The following is a 22,084-nucleotide window of genomic DNA, read 5'->3' as shown; positions in this document are numbered from 1 at the left end:
GAACCACTCCTCTTTTAAGACCCTTAGGAACAGGACTTATCCTGCTGTTGCTGAGCATGAAACCACTTCCGGTCGTCAAAGAAATTAAAGATGTTTATTTTTGTTAAATATAATATAGATATAAATATAAATACATGTGAAAATGAATCAAAACATTGTATAGGATGCAATAGGATAGGGTAGGATATGATTTTTTAAATATAAATATAAATATAAGTTATATAAATATAAATACAAATATGTATTGAAATATATTACTATAATATATGATATATTAAATATATTATTTATGGGATGCAATGGATAGGATTTCTTTTTATTAAATATAAATATAAATAATATAAATATAAATACAAATATAAATCTATATTAAAATATATTAATATAATATATAATATATTAAATATATAATCTTTTATGGGATGGGATGGGTCAGGGCTCGAGGGTAGGAGGGTTGAAGGTACAGGGTAGAGGAGGGGAAGATGGTAGCAGGTGAGGGTAGGCTGGGGTGGAGGGTTTAGGGTAGGAGGGTTGTGGGTACAGAGTAGGGAAGGGTAGGACGGGAGAGGGTGAGGTAGGTAGGCGGTAGGAGGCAGGTTGGAGTTTTGGGGGGAGTCCAACCAGTGGCAGGTTCCTCCTCGCCACTGAACATTTTAGTAATTCCTTCCTCTCGCTCTCCTTTTGCCCCCCCTCTTTGTATGTTTTATTTCTCTCTCTCCACTCTTACCCTCCTCCTTAATCTCCTCCTCGTCATTGTCCATCTTTTCGCTCTCACCCTCTTGGTCCGTTAGTTTGGTGAGTTCCTTGACGTGAGCTTTGGTTCTGGCCTGTCGTTTCTTTATTTCTCCTTCAAGAAGATCTGTTTTTTCTTGAAGCTCCTCTTGGAGATGGCTCACCTCCTCCTGCTTGCTAGTCAACACCTGCTCCTGCTCTTGCAGTTTGGTGTTGAGCTCCTGAAAAGAGAAAAACAGTCATTTTTTTAACTTTACATAAAAAAAGCTGATTCTGAAGCAGTCCAACACAAGCTGTTACAATCCAACAGGAAATTATTGGGAAGCAAAGTGATGATCTGAGGCAGCATACCTGCAGCTGGGTGGAGGTGGAGTTGGAGTTGGACATGAGGCTCTCCTCCAGAGCATCACACCTGCCCTTCCACTGCTCTTCAATCCTGCTGAGCTGGGTGTCATACAGAGACAGTTGGTGCAGGGTCTGGACGTGAGCTTTGGTTCTGGCCCGTCGTTTCTTCATTTCCCTTTCGAGAAGACCAGTTTTTTCTTGAAGCTCGTCTTGGAGACGGCTCACCTCGTCGTACTGGAGTTGGCTGACGTTGACCTGGCTTTTTTTCAGGTCACCATTCTCAGTCATCAAAGATTCGTTCTGGTCTTTGAGAGACTTAATCTCTTTGATGGCTGAGTACAGGGCGTCTCTGAGTCCCTTCACAACTGGGTGAGGGGGCTGCTCATAGGTCTGCAGCTGTACTGCAGCCGGTATGTTCGGGCCGTAAGCGGCAACAACGAACTGCATCGGCAATGGCAACAGCGGCTGAAAGACAGAAACACACGTCGGTCATACAGTCTTGTGTACATTGGATACATTGGATACACAGAAAAGAAAACCTGTGCACTTATTCACACAGTAAAATCTACTGTGGTCTACGTGCAGCAGTTTACACACAGAGCAACATGTTGGCACTGCCAACTAATTCAAATCAAACATATTCCCTGAAAACATTTTGAGGCCATAGAGGATTTTCTCCGGGGTTAAGTTTTGATCATGTTATTTTGTTGGTACTTGGTGAGGCTCATTACATTAAATCAACCCATGCTGGGTTAGTATTGTTACAATGCAGATTTGACTCATTTCCATTTTTAAACTGATGATTAAATACTCACTGACAGCAGAATTCATCAGTTTTGGTGGGCAGAGAGAGAAAAACCCCAAACCCTGTTACAATCGTACAATTATCTCTAACTATAACTCTACTACTGGTTTTATCAAAACATGTCAGAGGTACTGTATTTCCCAATGTGGCTTATACAAGAAATGATTAATGATGCATTAAATTAATCCTGTATGAAAATGAATCTAAGCTTCAGACAAAACATGAAGAAATAACAGCAAATGTAAGGCTGGACTAGAGAGGCACAAAAAGTCTGTTCCGATCAAATAAGGAAATCTTACCTGGTTCATTTTACTGGGACGTCTGTCCATGGCAGCACAGTGACGATATCAGAGTGGCAGTGAAACGAGTCGTCGAAAATCAATATTTCAAAGCTCAACTTGAAACTGGAACGGAGTTTCGGCGTTGAACAGAGAGACTAACGTAGATAAATCGAGAAATACAGAAGGTAACCGTTGAATATCGAGTAATCAGACTTCTTCTGAGCAATAACAAACAGAGGGTGATAGATCAGTTTGTCGAATGCGGATGAGGTTTTCTACAGAAGCACAGGCCAACATAGATGTGCAGGATGGTGTCAACATTCTGATCGTTGTGGCAACATGGGTTCTCAAAGTTCTAAAAATCAAACTCAAGGCAAAATTCAAATTCAAGCAAAGAACAAAGAGACAGTGTTTATCTTTAAATGGTCACAGGAGTCAGCAAACTTCTGCTCTTCACTGTAAGAGGAGACAGTGAAGATGACAAAATGTCTGACACTCAAAACATATATTACAACTTACTAACCCAGAGCCCACGTTCTTAAACACATAAAACAAGTCTGTGATGAAATATCTCAAGTGTTTATCAGAGAGTTGTTTGTATAAATCAGAGGTAGCCTATATCACGCACGTATATCAAACACCTGACTCTGTTTCCAGCTTCTTCTAGCTTTGTATGAAGTTACCACACACACCAGATATCACAGATATCAACCCGTATGGCTAGAGATGAGGTCAGAGGATCACTACAGTCGTTAGGATGCATCCTCTGGGAACTATCAATGTCCGTACAATGTTTTTCAGAACCTATCATGGAGATGTTGAGATATTTCACTTGTTGGCTCTAGGTGAAGTGTCAGGGCTTCACCAAATACAGGAAGATCATGCATGTCCGTATAAAGTTTACTGACAAATCAAATCAAATCAAATCAAATCAAATTTTATTTATATAGCCCAAAATCACAATCATACTGCCTCAATGGGCTTTACAGTCTGTATAGTGAACGACATCCTCTGTCCTTAGACCCTTGATTTGAGTGACTTGCCATGTTGTTGGAAAAAAAAACAACCTTTTAACAGGGAAAAAAAAAAAGATGATGGAAGAAACCTCAGGAAGAGCCACAGAGGAGGGAATCCTCTCCCAGAACGGACAGACATGCAATAGAGGTCGCATGTACAGAAAAGAACACCAAATCACAGTTTATATATAAATTATAATATATGTAAAGTATGTGGATCCAGGAGACGACTGAGCAGGACGAGGCATCGCCAACTGGTGCCGGAGCCACACAACCTCCTGTCCACCATGGTGACCTGGAAGAGGGCAGGCAACACAGGATGATTAGTAATAGACGGAGAGATAAGCGTGAAGAGGCATCAAACTTTACAGAAATACAGATATAAGGAGATAGTGAAACAGAGGAGAGCAATGATCCAGCGGAGCCCAGGGTGTGACAATCCAGATCCGACAGTATGCAAGGCTGCAGGAGCCAGGAGAGGTAGATGGTCCCAGGGGCCCGAGGTCCATCAGAAGGGAGCCTGAATGAAAAGAGAGGAGGAGGAGAAAGAGGAGGATGAGGATGAGGAAGCTGTAGAGAGTGAGAGAGTGACACAGCTTGCACCTTGTGGGGACAGAAAACAAAACAAAAGTTAGAGAAATGCAACTGACAATCCAGCCACAGTTTGTTGAGATATCTCAGTGTGGGCCCAAGTGGTGGAACGAACAATTGGCAGACCAATATAAGCATCCTGAGAGCCAAACTACTAATCTATCTTAAAACATTTTGGGAAGTCCCCTCACAGCATATTTAATCACATCAGTATTTATCTGTTTATGTTCACTGTCTGTCTTCATTTATTCTAACAGATGTGGTTGAATGAAAGTTTTTTTAGCAGCAAAGCTAATCAGCCACAACAGCTTCTTCCATTTTGGAAACTCAATTTGTCTTTTCTCTCAGGTTGTGCTGTTTTACATGTTGGTGTGACGAGGCCTTAATGCAGCACAGTTTTGAGGCGAGAACTCAGTGCAAGCTGTTAAAACACACACACCTCCCACCACTTATTTCACCCAGCCACCTCTCATTGTTCCCCGCGACCTCAAAGACATTCCCAAAACGTCCACGCTGACTTCATTCAGTCTCAAGCTCTCCTGTCATGAGGCAGCTATGCGCATATGACAGAAAAGGGGCAAAAGATGAAAGTGTGACGCATCACTCCAGAGAGCTTCTCTTTGCTCTGCATCGCACTCTGCTCATCAATGAAGGGCTTTGACTTCAAACAGTCCAGCCAGAGAATGACACGCAGGAAAACAAGGCACCACTCAGGGACTTTTGATCCTGTCAGTCTGTCCAGTTCAGCCAACAATAGCTTGAAAAAGTTGCTTTTAACAACGAACATTTCTGTTTCAGCAGTGTCTGGACACAAAGGTCCCAAACATTTGCTGTCACAATAAACACTTGCAGATTTCATTCAGAATTTGTGTGCTTTTTTTTGTGTTCAGCTTTTATCACAATAAACAAAAGACTTTTTAAAGACGTGGTTGTGAGTCAGCTAATAAGTAAGAAGAAATGTTGTTTACTCTTTCGAGCATATTTTTTATATTTCAATGTTTTACTTCAGTCAAGTCATACCACTTTTCTGCAGGGGGAGTAGCATTAAGGGTACTTAAGACAAAATCCAGCATGAATGAACAGAGATCTTGTTTGATTTCATTCCCTGGCAATTTTCCAATCGGTAAGGAAATTACTGCTTTTAATCACAGTGGAGAAAAACAACTCAGACAGGATTACTTTCTCTTAGACAAACCTCCCTCCAGACAAGAGCATTTAGACTGTCTACTTGTTCACCAAACTCTACTTAATATCCGTCTGATTCTTACATCCCCTGGCTGCTCTGCTTATCTACTCATATTTTCCACTGTTCAGCTTCAATTTCAACAATCAACCCCAGTACTGAAGCGAACCCACAGCACTGGAGAACAGACCTGTTCCAGGTCGCACCCAAACACAGAGTTCAGGTGAGCACTTCCTCTGCGTTATCTCCCTCAGTTTGATTGTCATTTCTCTACAGAGCGAGAACCAGCCCATCAGCCAGCATGGAGGATCCCTCCTGGTGATGTGCCCTGCTTCCTAAATGTGGAATTGGTTCAGGAAGCAGAGCGACATGGTGGTTGGCTGGTGGTGGCGTCACACTGGTGATCGAGCCCATGGGTCTTATGTCTGCCAACAGCAAGCTAAATCAACCTCAACTATCTGAAACCCAAACTATTACTGAATATTAAACATTTCCACAAAAAAAAGTCTCCACCTGCATTAAAATACTGGAAGGAAATGAACTCTTTCAGGGTTAGGGTTTTTAAACCCCCTTCTTCCCTTGTGTCTCTGGAGCATGCATCAGATTCAGTCACAGTCTGGGTATTATCACCTGATGCTTGTCACACAAAGTTTAGGTGTTGATTCAGCACAATATTTCAAGCCAAGATGGAAATGCGCCACAGCCTATCGTCGATGTTTAATTATTTATATTTATATTGTTGTGTGATACAGCATCCTCACCTTAGTTAAACAAATTAAAGTGCAACAGACACAATCGATGAGTGCAAACAAGTGATTGTTATGAATTAATGAGGTAACACACAAACATGATTTGTGAACCTGTGATAGGATTCATTATCATCACTTTTTTAATATAATACAATCAATTAAAGTCTCTTAATTAGTGCAGATACCAAAGGCTATGTGAGACTAATTACTATCAGTGGTTAGTGTTTTTCTCCCTTTTATTTCAGAGGTGTGCACAATTCAGTCGACTATTTTACATTGCAGCACAATTTTGAGTTTTGACTGTGAAACTCATTATTAGCAGCTAGTGTTGACCTAAAGGTACAGATCACTCCACAATCTGTACTGTTATAATTGCAGTGTTATTTATCTATTTAGATTGTTTCGTGTGAGTTGCTGAGTTTTGGCGACACCTTGACTTCTGGTGAAACACAGTCCACTGGTCAAACATTGCACTCCTATAACACTGCTGGACGGTTTAAAGACAAATGATGGGTGACATCACTGGAGACAATTTAATAGATCACATCCAGCTTCCTCTGCAGCCACAAAAGGTTTGTTTCACCTCTTGTCACATATGCAGTACTCAGTAGACATGCAAAACACTTTAATATGGAAAATTGGTGGAGTTACCCTTTAAGACTCAATCTTAAATGTTGGTTCACCAGGCTGCAGGGCCTCAAATGTCCATTTTCAGATCAATGCAAAAGTCCAACTTTGGAAAAGAAAATACCAACACCTTGGCCTGCCGCCTCATATTTACATAGTTTTGTGCAAAAAAGAAGTTGATCACACAAGCTGTATCTCGAATGTCACAGCACAACATCCCTGGTGCCGATTCCCTGACCTGATGATGATGATGTCCTATGGTGTCGTACTCTCTTCTGGCAACCTGCAATTTAAACCAACACTAATTTGGGGACTTATTTAAATCTCCCTGTGTTAGAGGGTTAGGGTTTGTCCTGAATCACTGCTTCTCAGGCTCAGCAAGGGGCCATACTGCTGATTCCATGCATGCCTTCTCTCCAGGACACCTCCTTTTCACTTCCCACCAGCAACCATGCAACAGCTCTCCCTAACTCCGCCGCTAATTTAATGTTGTGTTTTGTTTTTTCTTGCCCGCTAAGAGCTTGTCTAAACGGCTGACGTTGATGAATGCATGTAAAGAATACGCTGCAGGTAGGATATGGTTACAAGCTAAGCTGGGAGGGAGGAGGAGGAGAGGATGAAGGGATAAGAGGGAGGAATAGAGGGAGGCATAGTTTATAGATGGGCCTGGGGGAGTGGTGGGGGTGTGCGGAGGGTCAGGATGTTTGTCTTCCAATGAGCCGTGACTCTGAGAGAAAGAGGAGGGGAGAGTGGGATGAGAGAGGAGAGGAGGGTGACAAGAGATGAAGGGAGGGAGATTAACGGAGAGTGGCTCAGCATCTTCATTGGCGAGGCAGGGGGAGGTGTAAAGGTATCAGTGGTTATGTACGTGACTCTTTTATTCCTGATTATGTCATAATACTAAATACTCTCGTGTTCAGTCTGGTAATTTTTTTTTTTTTTTTTGCATGTCTGTGTTGTAGTGAGTGATAGAAATCAGCAGAGATACACAGAGAGATAAATGAACAGCTGGAGAGAAAGTACATGCCTGTGTTGTGTGGAGTGTGTGTGCTATTGCCTGGTGAGGTTGTGGAGTTTGTTTATTTGTTTTTGTGGATGGCTCATAAAAGGTGTGTACGTGTGTGTGTGTGTGTGTGTGTGTGTGTGTGTGTGTGTGTGTGTGTGTGTGTGTGTGTGTGTGTGTGTGGTGTGCATGTTTCGCTTAGGGGCACGTACAGGGCAAGGGGAGAGCGTCCCCTTAGTTGTGTAAACAGAGACGCACACACCCACACATACACACCCACGCCCACACACACATGAACACACACGCTCATTGCCCCGTGCCGAGGTGTTTACAAGTCCTGAGAGTGGAGATTCCCTTTTCACCCTGAGGACAGTGTGGTGGGGACAGTGGAGCGGTGGCGGTGTGCAGAAGATCAGGATGTTTGTCTCATTCCAAACCAGTTAAACTTGTGCCCACACACACAAACACACACACCTACATACACACAATGTAAAAATTACTCCCACATAAAAGACACAGTGAGATTTAGAAATCTTTTATTTAAAACAATTTACAAAAGACACATTTAATGGAATTAAAACTTTAAAGTTCTAAAAAATCTGATGTCTTTGGACTTAAAAATATGAAATGTGAACGAAAAAAGCATTTGAACTAGAGACCATCCTGCGATGGGATCACACCAGCCACAACGACCTTCAACAGGTTGACGATCCGACCCATTACTAGTAGTCTTCACTACATTATTACATGAGTACTCAGCATTCACAGGTCAGACCTCGCCCATTTTTTAACTCAGTCTTCATTATGATCTCATCCAAACACCTGTACAGTTTTATGACCCAAATTGCGTACAGTTGTGACACTGTCAAGCTGATAAACGTAGAAACACCTGGCAAAGTACTCAAAGGCATGTTAGGTCCTGCAGAATGCAGGCCTCGTTCTCATCAACAAATTGTAATAAACACCATGTTGGCTCCCATTTTAAGGAGATTAATCCTGGTGTGAAGGGAGAAATGGTCTTGGAAATCTTTATCATCTAATACAATGAAGCAGAGCCCTCAGATCTGCTGAGGATGTCAGTGAGTCAAAGTGATGTAAGATCTGCCAGATGTGGCAAATCTATAGTTTGACCAGAGGAACACTTTTCAGAAAGAGTTTATAGACTTGGATGGCAACAGGCTTTCTAAAAAGTGCAGGTCCTTAAAAACAGATAACAATACTAATCCCAGCTACAAGAGATGAGACTGCAAAATCATCGATTTTGATTTTGATAATGATTTTGGGTTCAGTGATTTCGATTATTGTCTGTCATTTCTTGAGCAAATTATATCACTCTAAACTGTACATAAAAAGAGCATAATTGTCTTATGTCTGGTGAGGTTTGTTTAACAGCATGCTGTAATAATCATTATTTATAACACCTGGAAAAATATGTTGATGGTTTTCTCAAAAGCACATGGAGAAGGTGGAGCAGAAAGTTGTTGAGCAGAGCAAGTGAATAAAGGAGCATATGCACAACAAGCTTCATGGTTAGATTACATGGGACAAAGCAACAGGAATGCTGAAATGAGCTCCTGATTCCCCCAGGTACCACTTTTTCCACATAAACATCACGATGTGTGAATTCACCTTTTTTTAATATTTGAAAACCAGAGAAATTATATAAAAGTCAAGCTGTAAAATTTGAATAGTAAAACTTGTCAGCGTGGATTGTAAGTGTGTGTGCTTCCCTTGTGCCTTTTAGCACATGAAGTTATGTGTCTACAGTAAATTTGCATGTGTCATCACTATAGTACTGCTCATGCTAAGTAAATGCCTGCCTTGTTTTGCCAAGGCGCCCTGGCACCTGTTATCCTCAAGCTCAACTCGGTTCGGTGTTTGTTTACCCAGTTGCTGATGAAAACACTACTGGGACGTGTTGCTGCGTTACCACTCCAGACATATTTATTGCAGCGGGTATTCCTCCAAGAGTGTTTGTGCGTTCTCTGTGTGTGTTCTCGTGTACGCACACCGACTTGTCTGCATAGCCTTGAGGTGTTTAGGATCAAATTTATGGGCTGTGATATTCCCGTCCAGAGTCGTTATGATACAGTTGTAAATGATGATGATAAATAGACACAAACACAGATAGAGGATGGAGGGAGCAACTTGATAGAGAGAGATCCGGAGAGAGATGAACTTCACCCAAACCTGTCAGTCTCATCCACGCAGCTCTGCTTTACGCTGGGTTCAGCGAGGCTATGTTTTCCCGTTCTCACGCAACACCTCTCTACACACCCATAACTCTCCACTACTTAACTACCAGCACTAAAACCTCTCCGATTAAATAGCAGGGAGACAACTCCTTATACTGCAGGCCGAGAGAGAGGATCCGTCTTTATGGCCCCTCAGATTTGTATCCGGTGGTGTCGGGCTTTGTGGGATTTGCCGCAAGTTTGTTTCTCAGAAACGTCTGCTCCGTAATAACTGAACTTAAGTCAGCTGCTGTGTGACTTACGCTACGTTGTCATCACTCACTTTGGCACTGAAGGATGCTGTGGGGGTGTGATTTATCTGCAGACGCATGCTTCATCATCCTTCCTCCACTCTCTCTGTCTCTTCTTGCATTCCTCTCCTCTTCCTCAGCTTTCTGTTCCATCTCCCACTCTTTCTCTTTCTCTTTGCTCGTGTCTTTGATTAAATGTTGTGAATCAGAAATTGAGGAGCAATGTCAACAGGGAGGATATTAAAGCAGGAATGCTTCTGTTCGTGACATATAAATGTTCAAAATGGTTTAGTGTTTGAAACATTTTCATGCACAGGTGGCCTATTTCACAACTACAATCACATACATTTTAAAGTATTCCCCCTTTTCTCCAGGAGCCAGGCAACTTGTGTTGCAAGGTGTGTTGAAGGCAAAGAACCATAGAGACCATAAAATCTTCTTCTCACAGATGCAGAAAATGATTTTGTCTCCGAGCATCAAACACACACAACACAACAGCAGCGGACAACTGAGCTGTTAGTAATGTTGTCTAAAGATGATTATGACCTAATAACTTTGATTTAACACCTCATAACAAACACATCAATCAGTTTAATTCACTCAAGGCCACAGCTGCTGGCTGTGAGTTCTTCAGCAATTTGTTTTTGTTAAATGACAGATTGTTGCCACAAAACACTGTTCACTGCTGGCTTATAAAAGCCACGGGGGGACCTTAGAGTAGTGTTAATGGAATGGAGAAGGCGGTGGCATAGGAAAGCATGATTCATGAGACAGAACAAGAAGTTTTGTTTGGTTTAAACTACAGTGACTATAATTCCTCTGAAACAGACGAGGCTGCTGTTAACCACGACTGCTGCACTGCAAAGGAACCAAACCAATTGTTTGTCAATTGTCAAGCCCAGTCACCAGAATGAAATGTTGGCATTTTACATTTCTGAAAAACAACAGATATGTTAAATTTGCATGTTTCATACATACCATACCAACATTTCTACAAAACCTGTCATATCACATTCAGATTACATGTATGTTAGCTGTGTGGGATGGAGGTTATGTGACAGCTAGGCAAGATGGCGGCCAAGTGAAACTGGATATTTTTAATGAGATGTCATGACAATTTCCAGCTGTGTTAGTGACAATTGAACCAGGTAAGCCAAAACATGTTTTTTTTCCTTATCCTAATCAATGAGTTTTTATGTCTAAACCTAACCAGACAATAAGTGCAGCTTTGTCACAACATCCATCTATCCTCTTATCCGGGGTCAGGTCCGGGTTTCAGCAGGCTAAGAAGGGTATTCTAGACATCCCTCTCCCCAGCAATGCTTTTTGAGCTCCTCCTGCGAGACCAAGGCATTCCCAGGCCAGATGAGATATGTAATCCCCCCAGCGAGTTCTGGGTCTGCCCCAGGGTCTCTATGGCTGAGCCCAGCCAGAATACGGAAGAATCTAATTTCAGCTGCTCGTATCCATGATCTAATTCTTTCGGTCATGACCTCAAACTCATGACCATAGATGAGGGTTGGAGCGTAGATCGATTGGTAAATAACAAGCTTCACCTTGCATCTCCGCTCCCTCTTCGCTGATGCTGCACCGAATTGCCTGTCCATCTCTGGCCATTGGCCATTTTCCCCAGACACCTGAACTCCCTCCCGAAGACATGAAATAAAAAATTGAAAATAAACAAACTTTATATTGCAACACATCTGTGGTTTGCTGTAACATGTATTGCTAACATTTATTCTGATGATTGGGTTGAATTGTTATTGTCTATTGTGTGTGTGTCTTTAGTGATTGTGTCATCATACAGAATATATGACACATACTATAATATATGTGTGTATTGTGATGATGTAGCTTGTGAGGCCGAGACATGAGCCTGTGTTTCCTAAACCACATTTCATATTTGGTTCAAGAGGTCACACACTCACACTGACACTGACACTGAGACTCACACTCACACACTCACAATCACACTCACACACTCTCTCTCTCTCTCTCACACACACACACACACACACACACAGAGGTTACGGTAGAAATCAAAAATCTTCATAATAAATGACTCACTGTCATTTCAGTGCGGAACTTACTGGAATCTTCAAATTGTCAACAGGTGGCAGACATAGAGAAATGTGTGTGTGTGTGTGTGTGTGTGTGTGTGTGTGTGTGTGTGTGTGTGTGTGTGTGTGTGTGTGTGCAGACTCATACAACTCCACCCCGAAACATTTGGTACCACAGTTCTGCTGCTAAAATAGCTTATATTCTTTTGTGTACACTGATGAATGATTATAATACACATACTACATTGTACTAAAGGTAAGTGGTATAGTGGTATTCTTGGTGTGAGCCATCAGAGCAAACTGTTTTCATTTCAGCCACAATTAAGGGTTTGAATATCTACTGCCAAACAAATCATCCAAGTACAACAAACCTGCCCATATCACTCACATCCAAGCACAGTCCCTCGGCGCTCCCAAATCTGTGCTGCATTAGTCCTCCCCACGTCGCAGGGATGTCCATGTCCAGAGAAGTTTGCCCTTTGGCCTGGACGAGAGTTCTTCTGAGGACATAAAGGTCCACTGATTGAAAGAATGATCCATGCCAAAGTTTTAAGAATGACATTTCCAGTCAGGGTCCAATCAAAGTAAATTCAATCTCATGTTGGATCTCAGGATCATTAAAACGCATCACGACTCCTGTCAAAAACCATTTTAGGCCCTGACACAAAGTTTAAGGAACTGATGTTCACACATTCAAATCAACTGTGGCGTAGTTCACCAGATATACAGCGATGATTGTAAACGCAATCAGTAATTATTCACCTTGGGAGAACATTTTTTGCATGTTCTCACCAAATAGACCGACAAAATTAAAAGCCTGTTTCAGTACCACTGGGATCTAACTGGGATGGGATTCTCATAGCGTGATTCTGTCGTGTAATTACAGAAATCCAACCAAGTCTATTTTCCAGAAGGTTCAATAAGTTTGTCTTGCATGTGGATGCAGTTCAACTGGTTAAGAATGACAATGTTTTTTGACAGATTCACTCACAGGCAGACATTTTAAACAGAAATAGGTCATACAGTGTCAATATTTTGTCAAATTAAACTATACACAGGAAATGACTTGCTGGCTTCCAGTTTAGAGTCTTGATCACCCTGTCGGTATTTAACAAGTAGCTGCTGATTGCTTTCAGGCTTACTGTGGTCTGTAAACATTAACTTACTTATATTACACAAACTCAGTGCAATATGAAGTTTCACAGCAGTGCTGCGTCCAAAAACTGAAGGCAAAATCCCAAAAATGAAAGCTCACTGTCTGCTGTACGTGTGCTGCAGGTGTAGCCAATGAAAAAATATATTTGCTGGACATCAGCTCTGTGAACGGTCCACATATGCTAGGTTGTAGCCTGAGCATAATTGTGCCATTTACTGAATCATTGTCCAAAACACAAAGGATGTTCCTGTAATAATATATAGATATCCTTTATTTATCTAGAAGGTAACATTGAGATTGAAATCTCTTTTAGTAGTGAGACCTAGCCAAGACCAGGTACAAGCAGTAAGTATAAAAATACATTTCAAATACAGCGCATAGACAAAAATACATACAGAAAATGTAGGTATGTGTGAAGCTACTGCAGCCTGCAGTGTACACTTCCATTATGCTACATTTAAATTTGTTAGTAGAACAAGTTTGATTTGCCGGCCACTGATTGGACAGAAGGAACTTTGAACTGAAAATGTACCAGTGATGTAGCCTTTGTATACAGCCAAAGTGAGGTACACTGATGGGTCCTAAAGCTGGAAGTAGTGCCATACCCCAGGGCTGAGTGATACCGGGTGAGTTTAGATAAGGTGGATGGTGAACCTGTAAAATATTGGCAATACTAGATGTGGTATTTTATACAGTCCACCACAAAGGAAAAGAGATTTTGGACACCTGTGGTATTTCCATTGACCACATCTACATTTGTTTTGCCCTTGTCTCCTTATACATACTTTAATTGCATCTGTGTATTTATATGTGTGGGGATGCAAATTGAGACAAGACAAAAAAAAAACAAAAAAAAAAATTCTGATATTTAACTTGACCACAATCTTATCCCTAACATTAAGGCAGAGCATTTAGTTAAACACAACTCTACTTTAGACATGCTTGATGTTTGTCATATTTGAAAACCCCAATAAAAATATTGTTTCTTTAGCTGCCATGAGAAGTCAAAACTACTTTTCGGCATGAATGCTTTGTCTGATATGATTATGTTTAAAAAATGGTGCACTCAGCTGCACTTTGCATCATCTGTTATACCAAATAACCGCCCAGTGTCACAAACTCACAAGCATAATTAGCCTACTGTTGCTTTTATATGGAGGCCATTATCACTGGCTATAAACAGCCACTGTAGCCAGTCGCCCCTCTCTTTTGGTCAGACGCGGGATCAGTCATCTTTTACTGGCCTCATGTGCTTCACATACGTTGAACATGTGTGCTGTCCTGCTCCACTTGAGTTCTCTAAATACTGTATAAGGGATAGGTACATTTCACCTCAACTCAGGGATCAAATTCAGGAGGAGGAAGAAACTTCATCTCCAATACGGGCAATGATTGTAATGTGAAACACAATTAGATTCTGGGAAACATTACAGTTTAATTTCAACATAATTGTTGTTCTTGTGGTTCATATTGCAGATGTTGTAATCGCCTTTGGCTTCAAAACGATTTTCCAACTTACTTACATCATCAGAGGTTTTATGAAACCTTTTGGATAGTGTTATAAATGTTATTTGATCAAAGTGAAACAAGGCTGTTCTCAAAAGTTATTATTTTAATATACAATACCTTCAGATAACAACACAATATATAACCCCACTGTGAGCATATATATTTATTATGATATATTCATACACTAAATACAAAATAACATATTGTATCGTTGGAACGTAATAATGCATTGCTTTATATTGTATAATCAGAATGTATGGCACTTTACACAGTTGCTTGGAAACTTTACCGCTCCACTACTTATAAACCCTTCTTGAGTGGGTCTGTGAGATCAAACCATACAGGATGCCAAATTACAATCAGACCAGCGCTGCACCTACAGGCTTGGCTCAACAACAGGGACATTAAGAGACACTGTACCTCCCTCATGCTCATATTTAAACCTCCCAGTTGCTGTTGTTTTTTTCATTGTATCTTACTTTATTTTATCTTCTGCAGCAGCCGCTGAGATTTTCTCTCCCTGTGTGGAGAACACATGGACTGTCTCGGCTAAGCAGTCCTCCTCTGGTCATTAGCAGGAATGAGCGTTGGCTTTAATTATAAAAACACCAGCCCTTGATTCCTGCAGTTTTATGGGTCCGGGGTATTTTTATATGACTGGTTTTCAAACATGAAATGGATTGCTTGTGTGCGAATAATCAACACTTGTTAATTTTTAGAGCCTGCAGCCTCCGGGAGGGGAGATTCTTTCTCTTTTGTTGGTTACTATAACAATGTGTGAGTAAAATTAAACAGAACGAGAGCTGTGACAGAAAATTGATGTTATTTTCTTTATAAACATCACAGCCTGCTTCTATTTGTCTTTCTGACTTTTACTAATGTGTTTTGTAATCTCTTATGGGATCCGCCTCTTCTGGGGCAAGATGGCGAGCGGACACTCATGCATCTATTAACTTATTCAGCATAATAAACATCTAGCTGGCTTGGTTGATCACATGATTTTGAATTGTGAATGAATTGCAAGTGTCCATGCTTTTCTATTGAAAATGTCTGGTCGTAAAAATAACTGATGACGTCTGAGGGTCTTGAGAAGTTGTCCCATTTGATATTTCAACTCCCCCTTGTAGCTCTGTCCCGAGGGGTAAGGGGTTCACTCAAAAACGAGGGGTAGGGGTGAAAATTGGAAATGGGATTGGGCCTTAGTCTTGTTCAGAAAATGGATACGTCAGTAGAAAGGCATATGTAAATTTTGTTTGACTTCGGTGGAAGCTGTCCTTGGCTCAATATGGAACTGTTAGTTTCTGTGTAAACAATTCTATGTACAATTTTGTCATATTGTAAATTATACTTCCTTTGCAATTAGAACCGTGAATCAACTCAAAACAATGTGAAAAGAGGCGACAGTCAGGAGTCTTCAGAGCGCTCCAGCGTGATACCATGTGGTGCATTCGAGCGAGAAGATGCATTACTCCGGTCTCTTAATGTTTGGAACATCTGAGAAGCTATTTGTTGACTTTTGAAACCACTCTGTCTCAACAATCCCTGAAATCAACAAGCGAACATCAGCCACTGGTAACTCTAGCAGAGCCGATTTGGCCAACACTGAGGTCTGCTGGAAGATGGAAAGAGTCTGAATTTTTTTCACTGGATGGAAAAATGTCTTCATTAATTTGCTTCCTAAAAAGACAAATTCTCTTTTCAGTGTGGTTCGCCGGGTTTGTTCTGCCTGGGTGAGAAACAGAGGGGTAAATTGTACTTTCACACATGTTTTAATTCAGGGTCTTTCCATTAGTACCTCTTAGATTGAGAGGAAATCGTTCGGTAGAAAAATAAAGCTCAGGCCATCTGCCTTCTTTCAACTTTCTATAGTGGGTAATCTTGAAATTTCTCGAGGGCTGTTCCTGGACCATGTGTTCAGTAAAAAGTCAACAAAAATGATTTACACTAATTTCATCACAAACTGGTGATTACAGAGCTCTGTATCTCTCACACAAACCCACACCTACTCTCACACAGGCGCTCTTTGAGGGGGGATGCCTGACACGGGTCCCTGTGGAGCTGAATGATCACAGGACAAAAGTCGGGGGCAGACGGGCTGCCTGCTATAAAGCAAGAGCAGAAAGGGTTTTATCAGGGAGGAAAAGAAAAGACTCCCCATGCAGATTAATAAAACAACCCCCAGGTTCTTCTATACACACCCTGATCTGCACCCCCTCCTGTTCCCCTACCAGAAATACCACACACACACACACACACACACACATACAGAATATCTGGGGTCTGCCTCACCTGTTGCCTGGCAACAACTGATGGGAAAAAAAGCTGGTGGTGCTCCAATGATTAAAATTTCCTGGGTAGCAGTGTTTGATCCCCAGTACGCTGTCATTGTCTCTCCACAGCTTCATAAGAAACCCAACACTGGGGTAGCAGGAGAGGGAAGAGAATATATAAACTTTCTCACTCTTGTCAAGAGGTGGCTGGCTTTGCTCACTGACTTTTCCTCTAATTTTTTTAAGGATAAAGAAGCCCCCGCCTCGCCTGACTCAAGTGAACTCAGGACTTTCTTTACTTTTCCGCCCCCTCCTGTCATACCAGTCACTTTGACGATTCACTGGTCAGTCCCGTTTTTCAAAGCGAGCCTAAAAAGAAGAGGAAATACATCAATGGAGGTCATAGCGAGGGTCAGACACGGAAAACGGTGGCCTTTCTTAACAGTCCTGCGCTCAGTTTATTTAAAGTGTTGCTGTCAAGGGGGAGAGGGAAGTGGAGACGCCGCTTCGGAAGGAATGTGTAGTTAATGCCACGCTCATGGCCAAATTAGTCAGGCCTGCTGAGGGGATTCCTCCTGGGGTCACGTCCACGGTAAAGCACAACACACACTTCCACTTCAGTGCATCACATCCACATGAAGCAGGCATTTCAGTACTTGCACATGCAAACACTCATTCATAGTCTATAAACAAAGACACAGACAGGGATTGTTGTGTCCACATGCATGAGAAGACCCTGATGGACAACAAGGTTAGTGTGAGCAGCATTCACAAAAACTGACATCACAGATTCATGTACATGAGAATCAGTGCATTACTTTATACATTGTATTGTACCTACCTCACATGCAGTGAGTACATATGTTACTTTTTTGGAAATGTATTTTCTTTACTGCCGAGAGATAGATGAGAGGATCAAAATGCCAGAATACCTTAAAGTACATTTGCTGTAATCTAGCAAGCAACAGGAACCGACGTTGTTTGTGTCTGTGTTCAGTTTAGACCCTGACTAAAGTCAGCACTCACCAGAAATTCCGAGTCTTTCTGTAACCCTGAGTCTTTTTCCCATCGCTCCTCTGTACGTTCATGAAGTAAAGTACATTTCCCTTCCATTCAGCAGTCAAATAAGAAAGAATTACAGTACATTACAGTGGATTTTGGCATCTCTGCGACTCACTGCTGCAGACAGGTTGAGAAATGAGATTGTAGATTACTCAAAGTTTAAAAATCAAACTCCCGGACTCCAGGTGTTTATTCCTCCAGAAGCTCCTGGCTCTGCCCACAGCTGTCTTTTTTGATCTGAAACACCATCTTTCTGCTCTGAACTGTTAATTAATCACACAGCAAGCCGTATTATTTGTCCAAAAAAATTCATTAAAAAATCTCCAAAAAGCACCTACAACACAAACACGGCCTAGAGGCCAATATCAGTGACTCGAATTAGTTGGCATGAGACATAGCAGACAGCTCATGGCTCATAAACCAGGAATCAGCTCAGGAGACCGAAACTGTTTCTGTACCACGCTCTAAACATGTTTATATCTGCTCTAAAGTTGCCATTCGAGGAACTGCAGTTTTGGGAAATTTTGCATTGGCTATTCATATATTCAGCCCGGGAGGTTGAAGCTTGATTAATACTGGAAAAGCAGGAACAGCGTGCCTAGCTTTGTCCAACCATAAAAACATCACAAACTATTATTTGTAGCTTTACGAGGGGCTATGCCAGACTACTTCTTGGCCTGTTGCAGCGACTTTCTGGCATCTCTGCTGGTTACCAAGAAACCTCACGTGATAACAATATTACAGGAAGTCATTTCTTACAGCAGATTTTGTACAGATTAAACAAAGAGGATAGAGCTTGTTCATTTGTGAGCTTTGGATGCGCTGGTGGGCAGAATTTATTACCTTTGGAACAACCCAGGCTAGCTAGTTTTCCCTGATTCCGGTCTTTGTGCTACGCTAAGCTACAGTGACTGTCTTCTGGCCGCAGCTTCATATTGAATGGAAACATATGAGAGTGGTTTGGGTTTTCCCATGTAATTCTCTGTAACAAGGCGTAAAGCATATTTCCCATAATTTTCCTACTAAAAAACTAATTTAACACAGGAGGGGTTTTGGGTCGTATTTGAAAATTGGGAATCAATGGTAATCAGCCCCCTTCACCTCACTCACACACACACACACACACACACATAGAGAGTACCCTTCTCTTTTGACCTTCTCTATACAAAACACTGACCTGCTTTCCCTCTGTGTGTACAGCTGACAGCTCTCGCTCACAGTGATTATCTGTCCTTGACTACCTTCTCAATCCCTCTTACTATGAAATGATCCCCTCAATCACCCCAGTACACACATAGATATGCAGCCACACAAACACACACACACACACTCATTTAAGATGAGGTCGCCCCACCTGCTGCCCCACAACGCATGCACCTGTCTCATCCTAGGTTATATTCATCTAATCCTCCCTGTCGGTGTGTATAATAGAATTTCAAGAATCAATAATTATTTATTAGAACTTGACTAGATCCTGTTTTTATGTGTGTATGTGTGTGTGCTTACACGAGTCTATTTTGATAACATTGTACACCCTCTGCTGCCGCGTGTCACTGTCTCTCTCTGCTTGCTTCATGCTGAGAGAATGTGCAGGATTGCCACGGGGATATCTGCAGCTTTAATAGATGCAACGTCAGAAAACCCTGCATATAAGGCCACAGGCTGAGCCACTATGTTTTCACAGACCCCAGCGAGGCACGCGCTATCAATTGCTGTCCACACTGAGCCCAGCCTAATTCATTAGCTGATGACAGGACAGTGGATCAACATTGTCACTGTCATCTGGGAATTTTATGACTCATCGGCCGGGCAGGGAATGAACAGTTTGGAGATCACAGGCGTGAGCTTTGTGGTGTGGTGGTATGCTCTCCGCTGCACTCTGATGCTGCCAGGGATTAAGAGCATGATTTTCTTGATAAGGTCGAGGTAGATGGATTTATGCAATGTCATACGAATATGACAAAGTGGGCATCTGCTTAACCGAATGATATTTGGAGCTCAAACTGGGGAATGATAAGTGTAATTAGCTTCTGATACACGTTGAACTCCAGCCTCTCAAGCCCTGACGTTCCCCTTAAAAGGTGCCATGTGGAGATTCCTTTTAAACAAACAAATGCTTTGTTGTGTTGACATTCGGTATTACTCACCAAAACGCTCTGTGTGTATCCTTGAGGTCTGACAAACATGCTGAGTGCATTTCCTACCCTATAAAACATTCACAGAGTGTTGTTTACATTCATGTTTACTGGCTGGCACTTCCTTTTCGCCTTTGTTGGTGCATCAACCAAGACGGGAAACCACCCATAAAAACTGCGCCCTAGTGTTACCAGGGGTCAAAAACCCGACAAGGTTCTTTTAAAGCTGCCTCAATCAATATTATATTTCACTTGCTATTTTACTTTCTTGTATTGATGAACTCTGTAGAAGTCATCATCCTACTTTTCAGTTCCCCTTAGCTAAGCTCTGGCTAATTGTACAACTGTACTGTTTTGCTTCCCAACTCAGCATCATATCTAGATGCAGCAGGCCAGTGTTTTTCAGCAAAAAAGTACAACAATACCCAGCACCAAGAGAGTGGCAGAAGATGTTATTGGCTAGCTGATGAACATATTGGAATATTTAGAAGCTAAAGCATCAGATTTTTGCCTTGCAAGTTGGTGAAGACCAAAGCAGAGCTAAAAAAAAAAAGAAAGAATTAGGGAACTACTTGAACTTAGATTTGTCCGGTTGCAGAGACACGATTCCAACTGAATGCTAATGGTCTTCTCCACCATCAGTATTGATTGAGCGTCTGGGTCCAAAAAGTGAAGCCAATGCGGAAGTGGCTTAAACTTGCATTGTTTCTTATGGCCATCAGGGGGTGAATCCACTGGTTGCAAAAAGGAGTCAGACTGTATGTAAGCTTATGAGAAAATATCCCTACTTCTCACTGGATTTATTTCCTTAGTAAACTATTTCTCAATGAATTGATGATATTAATCGCTAGTTTCAGGTCTTCTTCAATACAGCATGATGTTAATGTTGTATATTAAGGTCCAATTTTCTAAAAAAAAAAACAATAAAGCAGGGTATGCTTAGGGAGGGGCTACAAGGCTACAAGTCACTGCCACAACGGGTTCTCAGTCAGATCCAATCCATATCTGTATTACATATTCTGAGTTCAACTGCTTAACTTGTCTATTAAGTTAAGCAAGTCTATTAAAAGCCTGTGAGGTCAGAAGAAGAACTACAATCTTCAATCCTATGGATGTGATTCTGCTCTTTTCTCTGCTGTAGTATTTCCCTCGAGGCTGCCGTGCACTGGAATTTTCCTTTTTCACCTAACGTCAGCGATAACTATTTATGTTCAGGCTCGTGTTCCAACACAAGAAATGGTAGCGGAGGGTTACATGACTCTGTTTTGTCTCAGTTTTTATTTGCGCCAAACTTTATGTCAGCGTGGCTCATGTAGGCTCGAGGCCTAAATTAAAGAAAGGCTCAAATATGACTAAATGTGGTATTAAAAAAAAAAGTTGTAGTGTGCATCCATCCTTGGTCAGGAGGGTTTATGCACCTGCCCGACTTCATTTACAGGTGTCGACTGATTCTCTCACTGGACGGTCACAGGGACTGACCAAGTGACCTTAACCTTCTGCACCCCAATGCCACATACACACACACTCACACATACCCAGACACACACACACATGCTCCTACCCCCAGGGGACGGTGGGGCCGGTTCAGACCGGGACACAAAGACAAGCATTATTCTTCGACATCCCTTACACCAAACTGCTGAGCCGGAGGAGAGGGAGGAGGGAGAGTTCATCATTTTTCATAACATTTCATCATAATATTTGACAATTTTCCCTCTATTCTTTACCTTAAACTGAGCTGAAATGAGCTTACACGTCACACTGTATTTAATTGTTTGACACAGTGCCTTTGTTCAAATATAAATCTATAAAAAAAAATCTATGACATGACATTTTACATTTGCATATTAGAGTCACTTAATATCCTGGGTATGGTTTGGATTCAGCAGTCGGCCTCAGTGAAGGTGAAAGGGTTTAAAACAATACATCAGTCCATGTTATGTCTCACTGTCCCGTCCCTGAGTTAGTACAGGGCAAACAAGGAAGTATCCCCGTAAAGAACGAGCCGGCACTGTGTTTGCATTGCTTTCCTCTGCCCGGTGACTGATGGAAGACCAGAAGCCACAGCGAGGAGA

At 41.7% G+C, this 22,084-nt stretch overlaps 1 protein-coding gene across 1 annotated transcript; it reads right to left on the bottom strand.

Moving 5' to 3' along the window:
- Positions 1-298: 298 nt before the first annotated feature.
- Positions 299-2,476, bottom strand: LOC311259837 (uncharacterized protein). Its single transcript, XM_084357180.1, has 3 exons — positions 2,182-2,476; positions 1,084-1,542; positions 299-953 (listed from the first exon to the last, which is right to left on the bottom strand). Exons 1-3 carry the CDS (start codon positions 2,209-2,211, stop codon positions 654-656), a joined length of 789 nt encoding a protein of 262 aa, XP_084213306.1. The 5' UTR covers positions 2,212-2,476; the 3' UTR covers positions 299-653.
- Positions 2,477-22,084: the final 19,608 nt, after the last annotated feature.

Source organism: Pagrus pagrus (assembly GCF_965226575.1).
Source record: "Pagrus pagrus genome assembly, chromosome: 7".
NCBI classification, from domain to species: domain Eukaryota; kingdom Metazoa; phylum Chordata; class Actinopteri; order Spariformes; family Sparidae; genus Pagrus; species Pagrus pagrus.
This window is presented reverse-complemented; position numbering and strand designations above follow the sequence as displayed.